Source organism: Choloepus didactylus, chromosome 7, assembly GCF_015220235.1.
Source record: "Choloepus didactylus isolate mChoDid1 chromosome 7, mChoDid1.pri, whole genome shotgun sequence".
Lineage (NCBI taxonomy): Eukaryota > Metazoa > Chordata > Mammalia > Pilosa > Megalonychidae > Choloepus > Choloepus didactylus.
Genome location: NC_051313.1, coordinates 137,980,380 through 138,003,321, shown reverse-complemented (window position 1 = coordinate 138,003,321; position 22,942 = coordinate 137,980,380). Strand labels below are relative to the sequence as shown.

General features: G+C 39.2%; 1 protein-coding gene across 2 annotated transcripts in view; it reads right to left on the bottom strand.

Annotated features, from left to right (window-relative positions):
* DTNBP1 (dystrobrevin binding protein 1) overlaps window positions 1-22,942 on the bottom strand; it is a 134,417-nt gene that overhangs the window by 7,834 nt on the left and 103,641 nt on the right. For both annotated transcript variants that reach the window (XM_037842111.1, XM_037842112.1), the window contains one exon: window positions 6,480-6,635. In XM_037842111.1, coding sequence (XP_037698039.1) covers window positions 6,480-6,635 — 156 coding nt within the window. The remainder of the gene's footprint in view (window positions 1-6,479; window positions 6,636-22,942) is intronic.

The following is a 22,942-nucleotide window of genomic DNA, read 5'->3' as shown; positions in this document are numbered from 1 at the left end:
CAAATTCTTGAAAAATCTGCCAAAACGATCTTAAGAAGAAATAGAAAACCTCTATAACCACCACAGAAAAAGAAGAGAAATTTCTTCCCATAAAGAAATCACTGGCCTCAGACGGTTTCAAAGGCAAGTTCTACCCAACATTCAGGAAATAAGTTGTGAAAGATCACAGTAACCATATTCATGCACAGGAAGGTTCAGTACCATTAAAATGTCAATTCTCAATCTGAAAATTTAATGAAATACTGATCACACTCTGGAAAGTTTTTCACAGACCTTGAGCGTATGACTGTAACTTGTATAGAGAAGAAAAAAGAGCCAAGAATAGCCAAGGCCACTGTGAAGAGAGAGGACTGTGTGCTGGAGTGGAGGGGGCATCGCTCCCCCAGGGACCCAGGCGTACGTACGGCAGGTTTTCTCCGCCTCATACCACTGACGTTCTGGCTGGGGGCTGCCCCGCGCCCTGGGGGAGGACAAGCAGCATGTCCCTGCGCTCTGCCCACGAGATGCCAGCAGCACATCGCCCTCAGGTGAGACCATTGAAAGGGGCAAAACTGCCCCCAGTGGAGAACTGCTTAATGAATAATTAAAACCAAGACAGTATGGTTTGTGTTCAGGGCTGGACAAACATGACAGGAACAGAATAAAGAGCCCTGAAGAGGCTCTGAAATATATGGCAATTGAAGTAAGACAAGGCCATGTGACTCACTGGGAAAGAATGCTGGTGAGACAAATAGTTACTGCTATGGAAAAAATTAAAACTGGATCCTTACCTCGCAGCCTACACAAAAACCAACTGGAGGTGGATTAAAGATCCACAGGAACCTGAAATCTAATCTGGGGAATAGAGAGCCAGGAAAATACAGGTTCAGAACAGTTCATCTCCAGGGCAACCTATTAATAACTAGCTACACTGCAAGACACCCCGACACTAAGGAATAAAATAAAAGCAATAAAAATGACTACTTTTCCTGAGAAAAGAGGAGCCACACCTAGGCTGGCCTGTAGGAGGAGTCAGATCCCCTTGGGGTCTGCAGGGTTCTGCTGTCAGACCGCAGTCCCCTCGATGGCTCAGCCCACGGGCTCTGTCTTGGCCCTCGCCCAGCCCCCGAGGCTCCCTGCTCTGTGGGTAAAAATCCAGATATAACACCATCCCACGGGGTCACAGATGTCTCTTTATTCTCTAATATTCTGAAGAGAACTTTCTGGGTCTTGTCACATTTAAAAAATGATACTTTGGAAAGAGAGAGAAAAAACCAAGACTGCTATTTCTGATTTAAAGGGGAATGAGTCCAAAACATGATGTTCCCTGTGGAAGGTTCTTTTTTTTTTTTAACCCGGATTGAGTTCTCTAAATTACGCTTCCCATATTCATCCCAGGAGATGAAAAATCCTCTTAAAGGGATGTTCAGTCTATTAGGTTGTGAAGTCTAAGGGATGGCTCTGGACAGCCCTCTGGAGAGATGCCTGTCTTTTCACCTCTAGCCGAAGCAGAAAACAAAAAACAAAAAAAAAGAGGTCCTCCAATTCTTCTTCAGTGGTTTAAAAACCATATAAATTAACGTGTGCCTGACTCCTTTTTTTTTTTTTAACCTTAAAAAATGTGAACACTTTCTAAACTTGAGGAAAAACTATTCTCAAGATGCTTAAGACCATGAAAATTCAACTACTTAATGTTTAATTGACGTCTAGAGTATTTGCTGGGCCGTTCTCTTTCCTGGGCTCTGTCCTAGGCCAGCCACTGAGGTCACTGGTTTACGGCCCAACCCCTGATCTCAGGGGCACCTGGCCTGGCCATGTGGCTCCTGCTTCATTGGACCCCTCGGCTGTGCGGCCATGCATCCCCTAACAGAAGGGGAGCTGCTTAGGAAGCACTTTCATCTTCCCACTGCCTACTTCTGGGCCCAAAAGAATGCTGAGCACTTAGCGCCTGGCAGGTGCTGAATAAGTGCCTGTTAAATTAAACTGAACAAGGCAGAGTTCAATGACTCAGCAATAAGAATTTCCACTGCCGTCCTTTTTATTGTCCCTGCTCTGCCACACCCTCATGGTGCAATGTCTCATTATGCTCAAATTTTCAGGTCAGCCAGGGTGTGTGCAACCTACTCAGCTCCTGCCCATGGCAGGACACAAAACCCTGGAGGAGCAGGACTTCCATGGAAGATGGAGTAGGGAGCTCCAGGACTCAGTCCTTCCACCAAAGCAGTTAGTAAACAGGAACTGTCTGAAACAACTGTTCTAGGGGTCCACAGGCCAGAAGACCCCTGTGCAACATCCAAGGAAGAGCAGGAGGGAGGGGCTGATAAACCACACAGCAGCTGCCAGCACCCACCCCCACCCTTGCAGGGGGCTGCCTGGGGGCCCAGTCCTGGCTAACTGGCTGGTGACAGAAAGGGGCATAAAATCCTCTTCCCCAGGAACATGAGTCGGCACAGCAGATCACTGATCATGGTTTTTGATTAGCAAATTCAAATCACTTGGTCCCAGCTCTCAGCTACTGTTTCAACCCACCCATGACACAGGTGGCAGCAGCAGCCATTATTTCAACCCTGCCCTAAGCAGGGGTGGAGGCTCCCTCAGGGCTGCAGGGCAGTCAGCTGAAGGCTGCATTTGCCGGGCAGGCCAGGAAAGCAGTCTTGGGAGCCGTCAAAGAGGCTTTTGATGTCCTTCCTAGAGCACTCTTGAGCCAGTCTCGCTCTCTCTTCGTGTGTCCCTGGCCCTGCTTTGGCTGGGAAACACTGACTTGGGAAAGTCCTCTCCCGGGTGACCCTCCTTCCAGAATTTGCCCTAAATGTAAAAACAGCTACAGGCAAGGAAAGGAGAGTTAAAAACTACAGAGGCAAAACTAACAAAAAACAACAAGATTCCTGGAGAAGCAACACAGGAAAGGAAGCTTTCTCCTGGAGGGAAAACAACTGCACAAAAAGTACAATCTTAAAAATTGTACCACATATTCAGGGCCAGAACCAGATGAAGAAAAGCGAAGAAAAAATTAGGTCAGTTAAGAACCTGCTATTCTAAAGGCCTAGAGTAAGTTAAAGCATCAAAGAAGATTCTTAACACAAAGTCAATCAACAATAAAACCCCAGACAAGCGAAAAATGAACCTTCAGAGTAAATTCATCAAGATAATCAAATGCCTAGACATCAGCAAAAAGTTACAAGCCATTCTAAGAAACAGGAAGGTATGGCCCAGTCAAGGGAACAAATTAAAACTTCAAAGGAGACACAGAATTTGGAACAACTAATCAAAGATGTTTAAAAAAATCTCCTAAATCAATTCAAGGAGATGAAGGGAAATATGGATAAAGAGCTAAACGATATTAAGAAGACAATGTTTGAGAATAAAGAAGAATCTGAAAATATAAAAAGGCACATGACAAATTATGGGGTTGAAAGACACAATGACATTAAAAATACACAAGAGGCATACAACAGCAGATGTGAATAGGCAAAAGAAACAATCAGAAAACTAGAACACAGGAGAACAAAATGTTACAGAGAACAGAGGGAGAAAAGAATGGAAAAAATTGAGCAGCATCTCAGGGATTTGAGTGAAAGCACAAAGCGAACAAACATGTACACCATGGGTGTCCCAGAAGGAGAGGGGACAAGGGGCAGAAAGAACGTTTGAGGAAACAACGGCCGAAAATTTCCCAAATTTTCCCAAATGTAGATCCTAGAAATATAACATACTCCAAACAGAAATCCAACTATACCTAGTCTGAGACACATACTAGTCAGAATGTCAAATTTCAAAGATAAAGAGAGAATCCTGAAAGCAAGAACATCAAAGTGATTTGTCATATATGAGGGTTCTGCAATAAGATAAAGTGCTGATTTCTCATCAGAAACCATGGAGGGAAGAAGGCAGTGGTATGATCTATTTAAGGTACTGAAAGAGATAAACTGCCAGCCAAGAATTTTTATCTGACAAAACTGTCCTTCAAAATGAGGAGGAAGTTTAAAATATTCACAGATAAACAGAAACTGAGAGTTCCTCAACAAGAGACCTACCCTACAAGAAATATAAGAAGAATTTCTGTAGGCTGAAAATAAAAGACAGGAGAGACGCTTGGAGGAGAGTGTAGAAATGAAGCTTATCAGTAAGGGTAACTAATAGGGTAAAAAGAGAGACAAAAATAAGATTTGACATACAAAAACCAAAGGATAAAATGGTTGAAGTACTGCCTTCACAATACTAACACTGAATGTTAATGGATTAAACTCCCCAATAAAAAGACACAGATTAGCAGAACAGATAGAAAAGTATGATCCAACAATATGCTATCTATAAGAGACTCACCTTAGATCCAAAGACACAAGGAGGTTGAAAGTGAAAGGCTGGAAAAGGATATTCCATGCAAATAGTAACCATAAAAGACTTTGGCTGGCTGTACTAATATTGGACAAAATAGACTTTAAGTAGGAAGTTGTTATAAGAGACAAAGAAGAACACCATATATTAATTAAAAAGGGCAATCCACCAACAGGCAATAACAATCACAAATATTTATGCACCTAACCACAGTGCCCTAAAATGCATAAGGCAAATACTGGCAAAACTGAAGGGAGAAATAGACATCTCTACAGTAACAGTTGGAGACTTCAATACACCACTCTCATCAATGGACAGAACATCTACACAGAGGATCAATAAGGAAACAGAAGACTTGAATAATATAATAAATGAACTAGACATAACATACACAGAACACTGTACCCCCAAAACACCAGGATATACATTCTACTCAAGTTCTCATGGATCCTTCTCCAAGATGGACCACATGTTGGGTCACAAAACAAATCTCAATAAATTTATAAAGACTGAAATTATATAATGCATCCTATCTGACCATAACAGAATTAAACTGGAAATGAGTAACAGGTGGAAAACTGGGAAATTCACAAATACATGGATGTTAAACAACATACTCTTAAACAATCAGTGGGCCAAAGAAGAAATTGCAAGGGAAATCGGAAAATATCTTGAGACAAAAGAAAACGAGACAACAAATCAAAACTTATGGGTTGCAGCAAAGGCAGTGCTGAGAGGGGAATTTATAGCCCTAAATGCTTACATTAAAAAAGAAAAGTGAGCTAAAATCAAAGACCCAAATGCATACCTGGAGGAACCAGAAAAAGAATAACAAACTAATCCCAAAGCAAACAGAAAGAAACAAAGAACGAAGATCAGAACAGAAATAAGTGAAATTGAGAGCAAAAAACAGAGAACTAACAAAACCAAAAGTTGGTTCTTTGAGAAAATCAATGAAACTGACAAACCATTAGAGCTAGATTAACACAGAAAAAGAGAGGAGACGCAAATAAATTTAAAAATGAGAGGGGGACATTACAATGACCCAATGGAAATAAAAAGGATCATAAGAGGATACTACAAACAACTGTCTGCCACCAAATTAGACAACCTAGATGAAATGGACAAACTCCCAGAAACACATGAACAATCTACACTATCTCTAAAAGAAATAGAAGATCTCAAGAAACCAATTACAAGTCAAGAGATTGAATCAGTCATCAAAAACCTCCCAAAAAAGAAAAGCCCAGGACTAGATGGCTTCACAGGGGAATCCTACCAATCATTACAAGAATTAATATCAATGCTGCTGAAACTCTTCGAAAAACTGAAGAGGAGGAACACTACGTAACTCATTCTATGAGGTCCACAGCACTCCAATACCACAGCCAGATAAAGATAATACAAGAAAAGAAAATATCACTCCAATGTCTCTTATGAATATAGACAGAAAAATCTTCAAGAAAATACTTGCAAATTGAATCCAACAGCACATTCAACCTGCCCTACCCGTGTACTCCTCCGGAGGCACTGGTTCTTCAGGAGAGGCCGAAGGAAGGAGCCCAGTACCTTGATTTCTCCCCTGCTCAGTTTATTCTTGGGAATTATTAGAGATGCAGACAAGTATTTATGCGTCTAGATATTCATCACAGCATCATTTCTAGAGGAAAAGAATCTAAATGTTCAACTAGGAGACTCATTAAATAAACAAGGAAACACCCTGATGATGATGGATATGCAGCCTTCAAAACACCCTTTCAAAGAATTTTTAATACTATAGGAGAGGTAGGGAGGAAGAGGGGAGAGAGAGAAGGTAGGGGTGTTTGTTGGCTAGTTATATAGATATAGACTGACTTTCTCACAAACACACACACCAGCAAGAGCCATATGAAAATTCCTCTCTCCCACCAAGAAATTTTAATTGTTAAAATTACAAATTGTAATTTTTAAAAATGTTTTTAAAGATCTTCACCGAAAGCCAAAAGAGCTACAGGACAGAAAGCAAGGACAAGACAAATACAGCATGCCACATACTGTGATTTTGTAGTCTAATGGTAGAACAGACTTTACCCTGAGCCCCACTCTAGTGGGGGTGGGTGCGAGTACATGGCACCCTCCCACACGCAGCGGAGCCCTTGCTGCCAGCAGCCCCTTCCCCAACTTGCCTCGCCTCTCAGCTATCTGCAGGTAACCTGTGGAGAGGTACTGTTCCATGTCCTGCTGGAAGGCTTCCTCAAAAAACTTCTGCCGCTCCTTCAGCTTCATTTGCTGGGTGTGCTCCATTTCCAGGACCTTTTGGGTGTGCTCTGCATCTAGTTCAGCTAAGGAAACAGAATAATTTGGGTCAGGGTTGGAAGAGGGACTGAGAGGGAAATGGGTTTAAACTCCTCCTCACGACCCTCCACCAGTGTCACATCGCCCTCGTACAAACTCGGGCCGGTGCCTCTCCTGCTTATTCACCAGCCTCCTCTCCCACCAACCGCTGAGCTTATCCCCATTACCTAGGCATGGCTGGCCCCTTTGCAATTCCATGCCTTTGCAGATGCCAGAATGACCTGCCCATCCACATTTCCCATTCTTCACATGATAAGCAGCAATTCCTCTTACAAGACCAACTTCTCAATTAATTCTTCAACTAATTCAAGTAGACTTTGTTGCTTCATCCTGATGTTTCCACATCACTGTGCTCAAACTTTTGTTGCTGACTTATAAACTACAGTTCAACAGGTAAAGATGTGGAGCTCCCAGAGGGCTGTGACCATATCTTATTCATTTTAGTGCCTGGTACAGAGAAAGCAAGCACTCAATAAACGTTTGCTGAAGAGTCAGTATGGAGCTGCTATGGTACAGCAGGAAGAGGTCACTGTGAGCAGAACACCCAGTCCCAGTCTGTTTATTAACCAGGCAGCCAGGGCAAGTCACTTAGCCTTTCTGAATCACACATTCCTCATCTGAAATATCCAGATAGAAATTAAACCAATAGTGATGTGAAACAAATGAAATAATGGGAAAGAACTTTATAATTAAAGTAGCAGTGACCACTGAAGTTAGGGCTGAGTCAGGAGTGCCAGGCAAGAACCTCTAGTTAGCCCCGCTATTCAAAACAAGAACCCCAAATTTGCCAGTTGGTAAATACCTCCTAGTGGTTTAACCTTTCCTCAAAGTATGTTCCCAAGAAAACAAAAAATGAAACCAGGGTCATGCATATACCATTACTCACCCAGACATGGGTCAAGGGTTTTTTCTATATTTGCTTTTAAGTCTTAAGTCCTTTGTCCTTAACTAAAGAGACTGTGGGTCTGCTCATACGGTGTGGTAGCCAGAACTCTAAGATGGTCTCAAGGCCTCTGCCCAGTGCAGACGCCTTGCATGGGCCTCAGGACCGTGAGTTAACAGGATGGATTTTACTCCTGTGGATGGGTTATGCCGTATGGCACAGCTGCCTTCAGGACAGGGAGTTTATGTGGGTGACCCTGACACAGGACTGGGTTTTTCATGAAGAAAGAGATTTGAAGTGTAAGACAGATCTGACACAGGACATTTCCCGTTGCTGACTCTGAAGACGGAGGGGGCCATGTGGCACGGAATGCAGGCGGCCTCAGGAGCCAAGAGCCATCCCTGGCTGAACACCAGTAGTCTTACGACCAGAAAGAACAGAAACTCGGCCCCAAACCTGAATGAGGCTGCAAGCAGATTTGTCTCCAGAGCCTTTGGGAAACCACATGGCCCAGCTGACAGCCTGATTTCAGTCTGCTGAGACTCTGAGAACCCAGCCACACTGTGCCTGGACTCTTCCCCTATAGAACTGTGTAGTAATAAACGGGTGTCGTTTTGAGCTGCTAAGCTTGTGGTGATACATCATGCAGTACGGAATTACTCCAAATAAGCTGTCTGTATGAATTCCAGCCTCTGCCTGAATCTGCGTGGCTGAAGAATTTAAAGAGGACAACCTGAGTCCTCTCAGCTGAACAAAGATTTAGGAACACCTACCTCGTGGCAAACGCTGGGCTAGATTGGGTTTGCCAGGAGGATGTGGTTCTGTTATTCCAGGAATTCTAATAATCAGCAAAAAGTCTCAGCCTCCTTACTGTCCTGGGATAAACTGAGGGCCCAAAATACTAAAACATAATTCCACTCAAGGCATTATTCCCTCTGGTTCATCTTTGGGAAGTGTCAACCAGTGGGGTGTTAATCCAGAGATGTTTTTAAAAAACAAACACAGCAGAACTCTCAGTGAACTGCCATGGTCTACACAGCCCAACGTGATCTGCCTGAGTCATTCCACAATCCCACACAGACCCCAAAACACAGGTTGCAACTCCTGAGTCCAACACAATCCTGCATGCATGGTATATTTTAAAAGCTCCACAAAGGAATATATTTTAAATTCCAAACAAACTATAATTTCTACTACTTGGAACATTCTGGGCATTCTTCTGGTACTCTTATCTACTTACATGCAAGGAATACAAGCTAAATATTAACCAACGCAACACATAAATAGGAGAGTACATTTTCCCAACTATATATAATGCATTAGAACTACTGTGTGCATTCTCCACCTTTCCATGCCATCCTAATTGTTGAGGGATTTAACTCATTTCATCTTGTATTCACAGGAAGCTGGTGGGACCCAGTGGGAAAAGCACAGCGTTTGGAATCACTCCAGATGTGGGTCCTTTCCGTTTCAGCAGACCCTCCTGGTGCCCCACGCCACACCTCCCCAGGCCACCTCTGCTTTCAGCTGCAAGGAGAGATGGCAGTTGGATGCAAGCGCATTCACAGGCCCACCAGCCCCGTTCCAGGCCATGCTTTTGCAGTTCCATATTTTTCTGGTTAGGGTAGTCTCTGAATCGCAGGAAACCCACAAGCAAGCGCAGCCCAGAGGTTCTGGGGAATCATGGCAGCTCTCCCTCAACGGGTGGCAGAAATCAGTCTCCATCCTTGGACGGGCTATCCCAGGATGCATTCTCAAGCCTGTTCAGAGATCGCGGTGAACTGCGCTCCATGGCCGCAGGAGAGACAGCAGGAATGTCTCTCTGTGGTGGCTTTTCCACCTTAGCTGGTGCCCTCTGCTTCCTGGGACCACCTCCCAAGAAAACTACCTGCAGCAAAATCCCTTCCAAGCTTTGCTTTCAGAGCAACCTAGGTGAAGTTCCTCCATTACTAGCTATTCTGAGTTGCAACTTCCTCCTCTGTAGACACGTGGTTATGACACCTGTTTTGTAAGGCTGTTGACAGGTTTAGTCGAGGTACCATACAGAAATCGCAGGGTACACAACAGGTGACCAGTAGTATTAATATCAGCATTATTTGAAAAAGAGACTTTTGAAAACCAGGATTGAGTATATGACACTGAAAATCACCCCTAACTCTCTCAGCCCCACTCACACATGGAAGAAGAATTTAATTGCCTTTTACAGCCCTTAACAAATCTGCAAGGAATTTAGAATGTACACTTTTTAAAAAGTGAATCTTCAGGGATGTCTTATTTTTTTCAATTCAGCCATCAACGTATCTTTTCAAATGCTTCATGACTACAAAGTGCATTAGAATAAGTCAATCCTAAAATACATTGTATGTGTCAAACACATCAAGTGACATTTAATCTCTTTTTTTAATTTCACAATAAGTGGCTCAAAAACAAAGATCAATGTTGAATTCATGAAAGGAGTTTTATTTAAACACTGCTTTAACTGAATAAAGGCTTTCTATAGATAGAGCTATAGATGTATAATTTGAAAACATTACATTTTTTTAAAGACTTCTGCTTGAAGTCTGAAGTTCATGAATTACTGGCCCCACAGAGTTTTGATCTTAGGTTTTCTATATTAGGATGAAATCCAAACATGTCTCAACCCTCAAAGAGTGGGGGATTACAACTGGTAACTTAAAATGACTAAAAACAAAGAGGAATGAAACGGGAAAAAAATCACTATTTTAAATTTTAAACTATTTACTTACTAGTTATTAAAATAGCTATAACTATCCTGTATAGGTTCACACTTTAGTTCAGAGCCTCTCTTTTATTTCAGGGTTGACCAGTATGCTATAATCTGAGAACTGAGGACATTTACACTTTACCACCCACACATTCAGGAAGATAATGAAAAAGCACATGGCAGACATTTAAAAATAACTTTGCTCGATAGCTAAGAAAGCTTCACCTTCAACTATGTGACTGAATGAGGATGCTCTAATTGCACTGGGTCTCCTGAAATTATTGATATAACCAAATTTGGGAGTGGTGAAATGATGGAAGGATATCTAAAGCAAAAATTTGAAATCTAGAGGTTTAATAACATCTGGCTTTTAGAAAGACTATGGAAAAATCTAAATTATAGAACATTATTCTACAAGGAAAAATGACCCCTTGTTCATATTTATGATGCCATTTACTATACTGCTAAAAGCTAGAGACTTGAAGAACTTCAACAATGGCTGTTAAGGGTAAAAAGAAAAAAAAATCAGAAAAAAGTAGAAGTAGATTTTCTACCAGGAGCCAGTAGTAATCATGTAATTTCATTATAAACCCAGGGCTATGTCTCCTTTTATTTCAACTCCAAGTCACTGCTCATATTTTATCTGACTGCAATCCACTTTAGCCACCAGCATCAATTTCAAAACAATAAAAAAAAGTCCATTACTGGTGAATCAATTCTCAGTTATATGTTTCAATGGGGCATAAGGATGGCACAAGATATATGAAATTAGAACAAAAATCCATCAAACTCATTTCAGGAACAATATCAATCTACTCAACAAAGAGGGTGAGGTGTTAATGGCTAAAAATGGCCCAAAAGCTGTCTACAGGAAGAAATGGATGAGGTGAGGAAAACTAAGATAAACCTCTCTGTTTAAGGAGTCAATGAAAATCTCTTTAATCCAAAATGTTAAAACAGAAACAACAAAATTTAATTAAACATAAGTTGAGGAAAATTTCGGGAATCCCTCTGTTAAAGACTGAGGGCATTTTTCATTCAAGGTAGATAATCAAAACTAAGAATCATTAAAAAAATCTATACTTTTATACTTCAGATATTTGTATATTGAGGTAGAGAGTATGAATTCTGTGACACAAATACATGTGAAGTGATCAAGGGCAAATTGTGAAATCTCTGTAAATTTCTAAGCAAATTTCTAAATACAAATAGGTTAACAAACATCTTTCCAAACTCTTTTTGATACAAACTTACTGCTAACAGGCTGGGAAACTGCACAGCCACTAAGACACCTGTCAGTGTGACAGGATTAAACATTGGGATCCTCATTTTAAAAATAATGTTTATGACCACAGACATAGGGGACTGGTGGTTTGATGGGTTCAGCCCTCTACCACAGGTTTTACCATTGGGAAGACGGTTGCTGCAAAGGAGAGGCTAGGCCTCCCTATGGTTGTGCCTAAGAGCCTCCTCCCGAATGCCTCTTTGTTGCTCAGATGTGGCCCTGTCTCTCTAGCTAAGCCAACTTGAAAGGTGAAATCACTGCCCTCCCCCCTACGTGGGATCAGACACCCAGGGGAGTGAATCTCCCTGGCAACGTGGAATATGACTCCCGGGGAGGAATGTAGACCCGGCATCGTGGGACGGAGAACATCTTCTTGACCAAAAGGGGGATGTGAAAGGAAATGAAATAAGCTTCAGTGGCAGAGAGAATCCAAAAGGAGCCGAGAGGTCACTCTGGTGGGCACTCTTACGCACACTTTAGACAACCCTTTTTAGGTTCTAAAGAATTGGGGTAGCTGGTGGTGGATACCTGAAACTATCAAACTACAACCCAGAACCCATGAATCTCGAAGACAATTGTATAAAAATGTAGCTTATGAGGGGTGACAAGGGGATTGGGAAAGCCATAAGGACCACACTCCACTTTGTCTAGTTTATGGATGGATGAGTAGAAAAATAGGGGAAGGAAACAAACAGACAAAGGTACCCAGTGTTCTTTTTTACTTCAATTGCTCTTTTTCACTCTAATTATTATTCTTGTTATTCTTGTGTGTGTGCTAATGAAGGTGTCAGGGATTGATTTTGGTGATGAATGTACAACTATGTAATGGTACTGTGAACAATCGAAAGTATGATTTGTTTTGTATGACTGCGTGGTATATGAATATATCTCAATAAAATGAAGATTAAAAAAAAAAAAAAAAAAAGACATAATGCTGAGCAAAATAAGCCAGGCACAAAAAGAGAGATATTGTATGTTACCACTAATGTGAATTCTGTGAAAAATGTACAATGTTTTATACTGTAGAATGTAGGGGACCTAGAGATACCAATTAGTGGAGGGGGAATGATAATCTAATAAGAACAGATTATGATTATGATTATGGTTTGTAAACTTTCTTGGATATAGTAAGATCATGTTGGAAGCAATAGAGTTATTTTAGGTTTTTTTTTTCTCTTATTCCTTTGTTTTCTTAGGGGTTATTAATTTTCTTGGGGTATGGAAGGAACATGTTGGAAGCAATGTAGTTATTTTAGATTATTTGTTTTTCTTACTCCTCTGTTTGGACATGGTTTATTAATTTTCTTGGGGTATGGTAGGAACATATTGGAAGCAAAGTAGTTATTTTAGGTTATTTGTTTTCCTTAATCCATTGCTTTGTTTGAAATGTTGTGGGGTTTTTTTGGTTGTTGTTTGCCTGTTTGTTTTTAATTTTTTGATAAACAAAGTTAAAAAATTGAAAAAAAATCAGTAGAAAAATGGGAGTAAAAACTAAATGACAAATAGGGTGGGATGGGGGGATGGTTTGGGTATTCTCTTTTCACTTTTATTTTTTATTCTTATTCTGATTCTTTCTGATGTAAGGAAAATGTTCAGAAATAGATTGTGGTGATGAACGCATAACTATATGATCATACTGTGAACAGTTGATTGTATACCATGGATGACTGTATGGTTTGTGAATATATTTCAATAAAACTGAATTTAAAAAAAAAAAATAATGTTTATAATTATTTGCATTTATTTAAAAGGTTTTTTTTTTCCTGATTAAAAGAACAATTCTATACAGTGAAAAAAGTTTAACCAAAAAAAAAAAAAGCAAAAATCACTCAAATTCAAAGCTACCCTGCTCAAGATAGCAGAGTGAGATGCTTCAGGGACCCATTCCCCCACAGAAGCTTTGAACAACCAGCCAGCACTGGTAGAAAAATCTTTCTCAAAGCTCCAGAAAACGGTTGAAGGACTGCAGTAACAGGGCGAGGGCCTAACCAAGAAAAAGGCTACTTACGAGCAGCAGCAGCTAGTGGCTCCCTGTCAGCTTCTCCCTCATCCCCTCATGGGCTGAGCACGGAGCCAGCCTGCACCAGGACTTTGTTCTTCTTCATGGCTGATTGATATTCCATTGTGTGTCTATAACCCATTTTGTTTATACATTCACTGGTGATGGACCCTTGGGTTGCTTTCATCTTTTGGCCACTGTGAATAATTAATTCTGTTATGAACATTTCCTTATGCTGAACCATCCTTGCATACCTGAGATATCTATCATCCTTCAGAGTTCTAAGCAAGTGGGATTTGTCCTTTTATTAACTGATTCTGAGGGAAGACTTTTTCAGGGGATGTCTTACCTTGACATGTTGATGACATCACTCTTGTTGTTTTAACTTTTTATTCTGAGATAATTATAGATTCACAGGTCACTGTAATGAAAAGTACAGGGAAGTCCCATGCACTCATCCCTCAGCCTTCCCTAAAGTTAACATCTTACACAATTATAGTACTATGTAAAATGCAAAAAATTGACATTGGTGCAATCCACAGACCTTATTCAGATTTCACCGATCATATATATACCCATTTGTGTAAGAGTACTAGTGTGTGTGTAGCGCTGCCATTTATCACGTACAACCCTGTGGAACCACCACTGTAATCAAGATACTCAACTGTACTATCCCCACAAGACCCCCGTTATAGCCACACCCACTTCTTCCATCTCAATCCCCTACTAATCTGTTCTCCAAAGCGATAATTATGTTATTTCAACAATGTTACACAAATGGAATCATGCAGTATATATTCTTTGAGATTGGCTTTATTTCACTCAGCCTAATTTCCTTGAGGTTTGCCCAAATTGTGGTGTCTACTGAGAACTGTCCTTTTTATTGCACAGTATTTCACTGCTACTTACATTTCATTGTTGAGTATTAGTATCACAATTTGTTTAACCATTCACCTACTGAAGGACATTTGGGTTATTTCCAGCTTTGGCTATTACAAATAATTTGCTATGAATATTTGTATACAAATTCCTGCATGAAGTTAAATCATTTCTCTGGGATAAATGCCAAAGAGTGCCACTGCTGGGTCATATGGTAAGTCCATTTTTAGTTTTGAAAAGAACTGCCAAACTATTTTCCTGAGTGATGATTCCATTTCCATCATCAATAGACGAATGATCCATTCAGTTTCTCTGCATCACCTCCAGCATTTGGTGTTATGCTAGGGACTGGCAAATTTTAATACAGGGAATCTATTAAACTCTTGTTTCTTTCTTCCTTCTTTTCCCCAGAATAAGTGTTAATTAGAAACAAGTTTCAGTTTCTCTTAAATAGTTTCAATAATTGCTATTTTTCTAAAGGGGATTTTCATTCCTTGAGGCATTTTCCTTTTTTTTCTAAATTACTTTTCATTACATTTGAGCCTGGTAAAAAATGATTATGTCTTTCTTAGATACTAATTATTGATGAAGTAGACATCACAATTTGGGCAAACCTCAAGGAAATTAGGCTGAGTGAAATAAAGCCAATAGAAAAATTTTATTCAAGAAGTAAAGACAGCAAAACATGCAATGTAAGATTTCCTAGCTTACTGCATTTTAAATTTCACCTATTTTATGGTTTTACCATTTAACAATTACATTTTCTTTCTAGCTTAAATTAGTTTTCAAAATAAGGCATTCTCAATCACGTTTAAAGTCTCCCCATTTTCTGCCTGGCTTTAGCAGATGAATTCAGGTTGCTCAGATTGGACCAAAAAAAGATCTTTAATATTATCCCAGAATTAGGGCTTTTTTAAAATGAGTATTTTTCAAATATCAAGTCCTGTGTCTCATGTTTCTACAGTTTAAAAAATTTTCTATCAAATCTTCATCAATAATTAGTATCTAAGACAGACATAATCGTTTTATACCACATGCTATTTCTATGAATATTCTTATTCCTCAGAATCAATTATTCTTCAGTATACTCTAAAATTATCACAATTTAAAAAAGTTAAATAACCTTTTACAGAAACTGTCTTCCCCCTGCCTCCAGAGTAAACACATGCATACACATTTCTCCAGTACCAAAAGGGTACATTTTATTTCTTTTATATGCAAATAGAAAAGGATGATCCTTACCAAAGATAGAGTAGTTTATTCTGTCTGCAAAATCTGCCATTATTTTAAAGAATTCATTTAGACAACAAAGAACTCATTGCAATTCCTGAGCAGTCTTCACAAATTTCAGTCCTGAGGAGCAGCCAGCTACTGTTAGAGCTGTCCCCCAAACATGTTACAGGACACACTATTCTAATATCTAGCAATTACCTTGCTATCTAGGGTATAAGCAAATGTACACTCAGAAACACACTGTGACCAAGAAAGTTTGCTGAAAATAGTATGACAGAATGCTCAGCTGTGACACTCTGGCGCCCGGCAGCTAGAAAACCCTGGCCTGGCCTGGTGTCCCCATTCGGGTGGCGGGTCTCTGAGCTCGACACTCCCCCCTCGTGGCCCAAATTTTCCATCAGTAACAGGAGGGGAGGGAACAGATGACATCAGTAAGAAGGTCACTTCCAGGTCTTCATTGCTGTGATTCTAGTTTTTATTATTGCTGTTGCTAATGAACAGACAGGTTTAAGGATACACTGCTCTTCACAAAGGCGGCTACAGAGACTTTAAACTATAACCCAGGGGTACATGCAAGTAGCCAGTCTAAAATAAACTGGCTCCTCACCACAATTACCCTGTAAACACTGCAGCCCTTTTCCTGCCCTTCTTGCCTCTACAATGACCCTAAATCTCACACGAAAACAGCCACCATCGGGGAACCAGAAAGCTGGCTTTGTGGCCAAAAGTAAAAATCAAAGGAAAAATGGCAATTCAGGGGTTGGTTGGTGAAAGCAGGAGGTTGGTGCCCTTCACTGTGCTGCTCTGCTCTTCTTACTCTTGCTCTTTTTGTCCCCCTTCTTCAGCCCATCCCCGTTAGTTCTCCTAGGCGGGAATCAGCACCTGAAACTTAGGACCTCCTTTGGCGCTCACCACGGTGCTCATCTCCCTCCCCCCGTCACTTGTCCCAGGGCCCATACTCTCCCCAGCACTCTCCCTTTAGGGACTGTGGTTTTCGGTTCACCCTTCAGTGTCTCTGGGGTGATGCACACATGCCCAACACCGTGGGCTCTGCAGCAGCTCCATCCTGCCGCTGCCGGCTCTGCTCTTCAGCACAAGCCCCCTACGACTCTGTTTTTATCTACTTTTGATTGGGGCAGGAAGAGGTAATCCCAAATCCTATTTTTAGATAAAATTCTAAGAAAATCAGAGTAGCAATAAGGACTTTAGGATGATGTGAATTAGATGGCAACATTTCAAGGAAATTAGATTTAACTATTAACAAAACCTGAAGGTATTTATGCATTCATTTTTTTGGCCACTTTGTTGCTTAAAGAATGATTAGGACCAAAGAAGCTGAAGATTAATGGCTCTGTGAGAAATGCGCTCAATCTGTGGTTAGAGGCTTCACAAGTTATTAACCTGCTCAGAATTCACAGGCTCAAACCAGGCTTTTAGCAGTAGAGCTTAGTGGCTTAATGGGAGTCCAAGTAGGATAAGATTGCGGCATCTCTTCCAGGCGATTTGACTCAACAAATAGCTCAATGGATAAAATAATTCTCCGTTTAAAAGAGCACTCACCTCTATCTGAAATGCTATTTTGTGGTATGTTGACAAAAGGCACCTTTTACAGAAACATCAATAGATAAAAATGCTATATAAACTATCAAGAATATATCGTGTTATCCCATTCTTTGGATGGTGTCCAATTTATTCTGTAAGATTAAGAAAACTTGAGGCCAGGAGCTTTATGTAAGGGATATTTAGAAAACAGCACAATTTCCTAGAAGTTATTATTATTATTTTTTTTTACAATCATGCCTAAAATACAGGATTCCCATACCACTCTATTATTAACAGCTTGCATTGGTGTGGAACATCTGTTACAACGGATGACAGCACATTTTTATAACTATAGTCCATGGCTTAAAGGTTCACTGTTCGTGTAGTGCAGTTCCATGGATTGTTTTAAAATTTTTATTCTGTTACAATATATATAACCTAACATTTATCCGTTTATCCACATTCAGATATATATATTTCAGTGCTGTTACTTTCACAATGTTGTGCTACCATCACCACCACCTATTTCCATTCATCCAAGTAAGAACTCTGCATATTCTAAGCCTTAACTCCCACATCTGACACTTTGCTGCATTTTACCTATGGTACTGACCTACTTATTAACAATTATTTGGGAAAAAAAATGGAAGAGGTTTAGATTACTACAGAATCCTCTGAAACTCAAAAGATTTTTTTTTTTTTAATGCTGCATGAAAGACTCTAGGAAGAAAATATAAATCAGCTGCCTGTGTCTATGAGTGAGAATCATCTATTAAAGACTTCACTTAAAAGGGTCATAGAGACGGTGTGCCTTGGCCAGCAGTTCTCAAACTCTGGTGGCATCAGACTCACCTAGATAGCTGGTTAACTCACAGATTCAGCAATCCAGTGTGCCCAGAGAATGTGCATTTCTAACAAGTTTCCAGGGGACGCTGATGCTGCAGGTCCAAGGACTAGACTTTGAGAACCACTGCTCTAAGTGAATTATATCTGTATATACCCATCATTTAAATTTTTACATGGTACAAAGACATGTGAAAAAAATAAATTATAAGATGGGGAAGCTTGCACAATTCAGGGAAATGACAGAAACTTCCTCTCCTTAAATCCCTTTAGAATATCTGCAAAATCATCCAAAAAAGAAAAGCTCCAGTAGCAACCAAACTGCATAATCATAAACAAGCATTACCTACTGTCATCCTTACAGGGCAAGATTCCCTGCTTAGCAACTCTACCAGAATCTGTGAAATCAGTTACCAATCCCTGCTCAATAGCTTGGCAGCTTCCACAGACAGGAGAAAAAAGTTTGCTTTGTCCTGGAACTCCAGATCTAACCCAGGCTAGGTTCTCATCCTCTCCACTTTCAGAGACAACGTGGAAAGGTTTTTCAAGTCATCTCCATTTAGACATTCATGTAAACAGTATAAAAATAAATCTGCATTTCAAATTACTAGACAAAACTCTAGCAAATAAAAATTAAGAAAACATACACACACCCAAAATGAAATACGAGAAAGAGGATATGCCAACACTTCATTAAACAATTTACATATTATGAAAATTATATGTAGATGGGATAGATCATTTCAATGGACTCTCCCCCAAACAGACTTGATCTTATGCTGAATCAACATAATAAACATGTGGGAAACAAATGAGAAAATAAAGAATTTCATTATAAAAGGCACTGTGAAAACTACTTGGAGTCATATCAGCTGAATTAAAGAACTGAATACCAAAAATAAGGAAAAACTGAAAGAAAACAGGACTAAATCTTTAAAGGTACCAAGGCAGGGAAGAATCTTATACACTACTGAAGAAATTTTGACAGTTTTATGTAATATGAACAATAAATACTCATGATTTTTTAAAAAAATACAATAAAAAAGAGAAATGACACATTGGGGTAAAACAGCTGCCACAAATATCTTTACCATAGTAAATATCTTTACTATAGTAAAACACAAAACAAAAAAAAACTGTTGAGAAAAATGTAAGACTCCAATAGAATTTTTTCAACAGAAAAAACAAGCAATCCACAGAAGAGAAAAACCGTATATGTTATCAAATATGGAGTAACATTTCTGGCCAGTTATATACTGGCCAATATATAAGCAATACTAGCACGAATGAGGTGAGATACTCTCATTATTAGTGTTAGCAAAAATTCTCGTAAGACTCTTAGAGAGCAATCTGACAGTATATATCAAAACCCGTAAAAAAATCCAAACACTTTAACCTAGTGATCCCTTTGTAGCTTATGCATCCTAAGACATAATCCAAAAGAAGAAAAGAGTTATGTACCAAAAGAAGCTCATTTCTGTACTAAATGGCACATCCACCGGAGATATCATGTAGCCATTCAAAATAACAATGCAAATACTGTTACAACATTAAGTGAAAGAAAAGGAGAAGAAAAAAGACAAACATCTTGTAACTCATCATACAAAAAAGGACTGGTAAACATTTATGAAAAAATAGTTTAATACAGTGAGGCTATAGGGGATTGATTACCCTCAGTAAAACAACTTTTCTGTGATGTTATATAATTTCAGATCTAATTATTCAAATAAGATTTTGTGGATCTGCTAAATATGTCTTAATTCTCCAATAATTATAATAAATATATTTGTCATAAACTAATAATTAAGTTTTGTGATGTTACACAAATAATTCCTTGTTTTAAAAATATTCAATGCATGAATTTCTTCACTTATTCCTTAGTGATATTAGTTATGCATTAAATTCATTCAACACATTTAATTAGCCCATTTACTATAGGTCTCTAACTCCTTATAACTTATTTGTTCATAATTTAAAATGTACTACTTCATAGCAATACCATAGTAAAATCTAGATTTATTTCTAGTAACATTTTTGAGCTTCATCAATATAAGCAGTCAATGTTAAGGCATTCAAAGATTTTAAAGAGCTTTCTGAATTACTAAAAATTTTTATAACAACACATTCCACTGTTTTGAAAAGTGGTAGTCTTAAACAGACTAAATGGAAATATCAATGGATAAAAGGTTTGTATTAACCAGAAACTTCCCAACTCTGAAAACCTGGTGTGTTGATTATTGGACTTAAATAGTCACATATTAAAAAGTTTTAAAACAGCTCTACCTGCTATGAACACATCACCACCACTAATTATGCATGTTTATGTGTTAAGATAAATCACACCCAGGTTTCTAGTCAATATTTTCTATTGGTAAATTAAAAAACTTTAAAAACAAAAGAAAACACAGTTCTTCCCTTCTCTAACATTTGGAAGGATGAAACGCTACTTTGCCAACAGATAACCAAGAACACAAAACCAAAAGCATCTTCTTGCTCCTGACATTTAGATTTCAGTATACAAGTGTTGATGGAATTTTCTCAGAAAGGCAATTGTCATTTCTATGGTAATGGTGAAGTATGCTGGCTGCTATTTTACAAAAGAATCTTGAAAAAAATATCCAAAAACTAAATTCATGTTGCCTGTCTAAAGAGACTTGGAGGAGGCAGAAAAAAGTGAAAAAAGGCAGTAACAAATCAGTACATCTAAAAATAAGGCAAGGTTAATTAAAAAACAAAACAAAACAAAAAACCTTTGGGCAGTAACTAGGCATGGTATTGAACCATACAGTTGGCTTTTTATCATGAGTGAAAACCATCTGAGATATAGATACTGTCTAAATTTTCATTAATTATTAAAAATGTATCTTTTGGTATCATATCCCTACAGGAACAAGCAACTGTTTGACAAATGTGAACTAATTTTTACAGCAGCCCCCTAAGATTTCTCTCACTTTCAGAATGGGGAAATCATCTAAGGAGCACTCCATTTCTTATGAGTCAGATCAAAAATAAAATGCCATCACACACCAATAATACCACTTGGAATTTTATGTTTGACCTCAAAGAATGTGCCAAAGGAATGCCATCTGAGGGCCTTAGAATCGTAGCACTTCTATGTGAGAAGCAAAAATTACTGTCTTCCTTTTAAAGGAAATCTGGAGTACAGAATCCAGACAGACTTAGGCTGGATGCAGGCAACCCACACGGTGGACCCAGCTGTCGGTGGGCAGCTGCCCTTCCGGTCAGTCCCTCCTCTATGTGCTCTGGTACCTCGCAGCAGCCTAGGATGACTATCATTTTTTCCAGCATTTTATACTCAGCTAGCTGTTAACTAACCCCTATGAAAAGGTACAACAGGACAAGATACTTTCCAGCTCACTGGAGGCAGGATTCTGAGTTTTTCAGTTTAATATCACCAGGGGGCCTTTACACTTTAATAGGACACTGCAGAATCCAAAAGCCTATAAAGTTCAATGAACAAAGCTCAAGTTAGGACTGGCTCCTAATCTTTTTGGGCAGGGGCTCTCCTGTCCCTTGACCACCCAAGCCACTCAACTCTGGAGCCAGCTTCTGATTTCACTAACCACACTTCTACTTCATCCACCCATCCCACCATCTATCTGTGGAACACCAGCACATCAAAATCATGTTTAGTGTATGATTATACTTTAGTGAAATGATTCTCAACATTGACTGGAATAATTCAGATGTTAATTTCTTTGGACTTAAATATCGTTGAAAAACACTTAATGTTCAAAACCATCACTTTTAGAGATGTTTTTCATTCATGCTTTTTTTTTTTTTTTTACAAAGTATAAGAAAAACCAAATAACCTAAAATAACTACATTGAAGCTAATTTATTTTTAATGAAATGGCTTTTTGTGCTGTCTTAATTCCAAATTAAATAGCACCAAAATTGCAATCTACAACTGTGTTTTCCAATCTTTTCAAGTCTGAGAGTGGACATACTCTTATTGGCAATTTATGGAGAAAATACAAAACAAAAATCTTCTGTTAATTCAGTAACACTTACAAATGACTCTGAATTTTATTCTCCACAACATTTATACAAATTTGAAATGGAATAATGAATATATAACCAATATAAAAGATTTGTCATATAGGATACAAAATTCAATGTAATTTTGGGGTCAAGGGCCTCTTGTTATAAAGGTCCTTATTCTACAAATTGGAAAGCTTCTGCCTCTAAAAGGCACAGTGATAGTCACATCTCAGCATACTTGAAAGCTGAATGGGTATGCCGGAAACCTTACTAGTTCCAGAAAATATTTTAGAAATGAGTATTTACCACGTTCAGTAACAAGCTTTTGGAGGCTTATGAATGAATAACTTAGGAAGAAATTAGAACGAATGGCTGCCTTAGTCTCTCCCTCCTTCCGCCCCAAGTCCCTCACTGCCAGCTGCCAAGATGGGGGAGAGACAGGGATTCGGGGCTTCCCAGGCAGGCTGGTGGTGCAGCTGGCAGGGATGGCCGGAGCCAGCCCTTCAGTTGGTCCATGAGTCCGGCAGCAGAAGTAGAAGCTGCAGAGAGGAGGAGCTACTAGGGAGCTGTCAACCCGTGGGCCAGCTGGCGAGTCACCTGAATTTGCTAAATTCACTTTGTAGAGCCACCTGAAAATTTTCCAATTAGAGACTTATGGGGATTTTCCTTTAATTTTTTTTTTTTTTTAAATAATTTCAAACTTGTAGGACAGTTGCAAAAATAATACAAAACCCATACAGAGAACTCCAACATAGGCCCTCCTTCAGAACACTCAAATTTAGATGTTTTAACATGTTCCTTTTAACCAAGTAAAAATCCTGTATTTGGGGACTTTGAGAAAATTTCAACTTTCAGAACTTAATGTAAATTAGTTTATTATGTTTGTTTTCTCCCTGACACC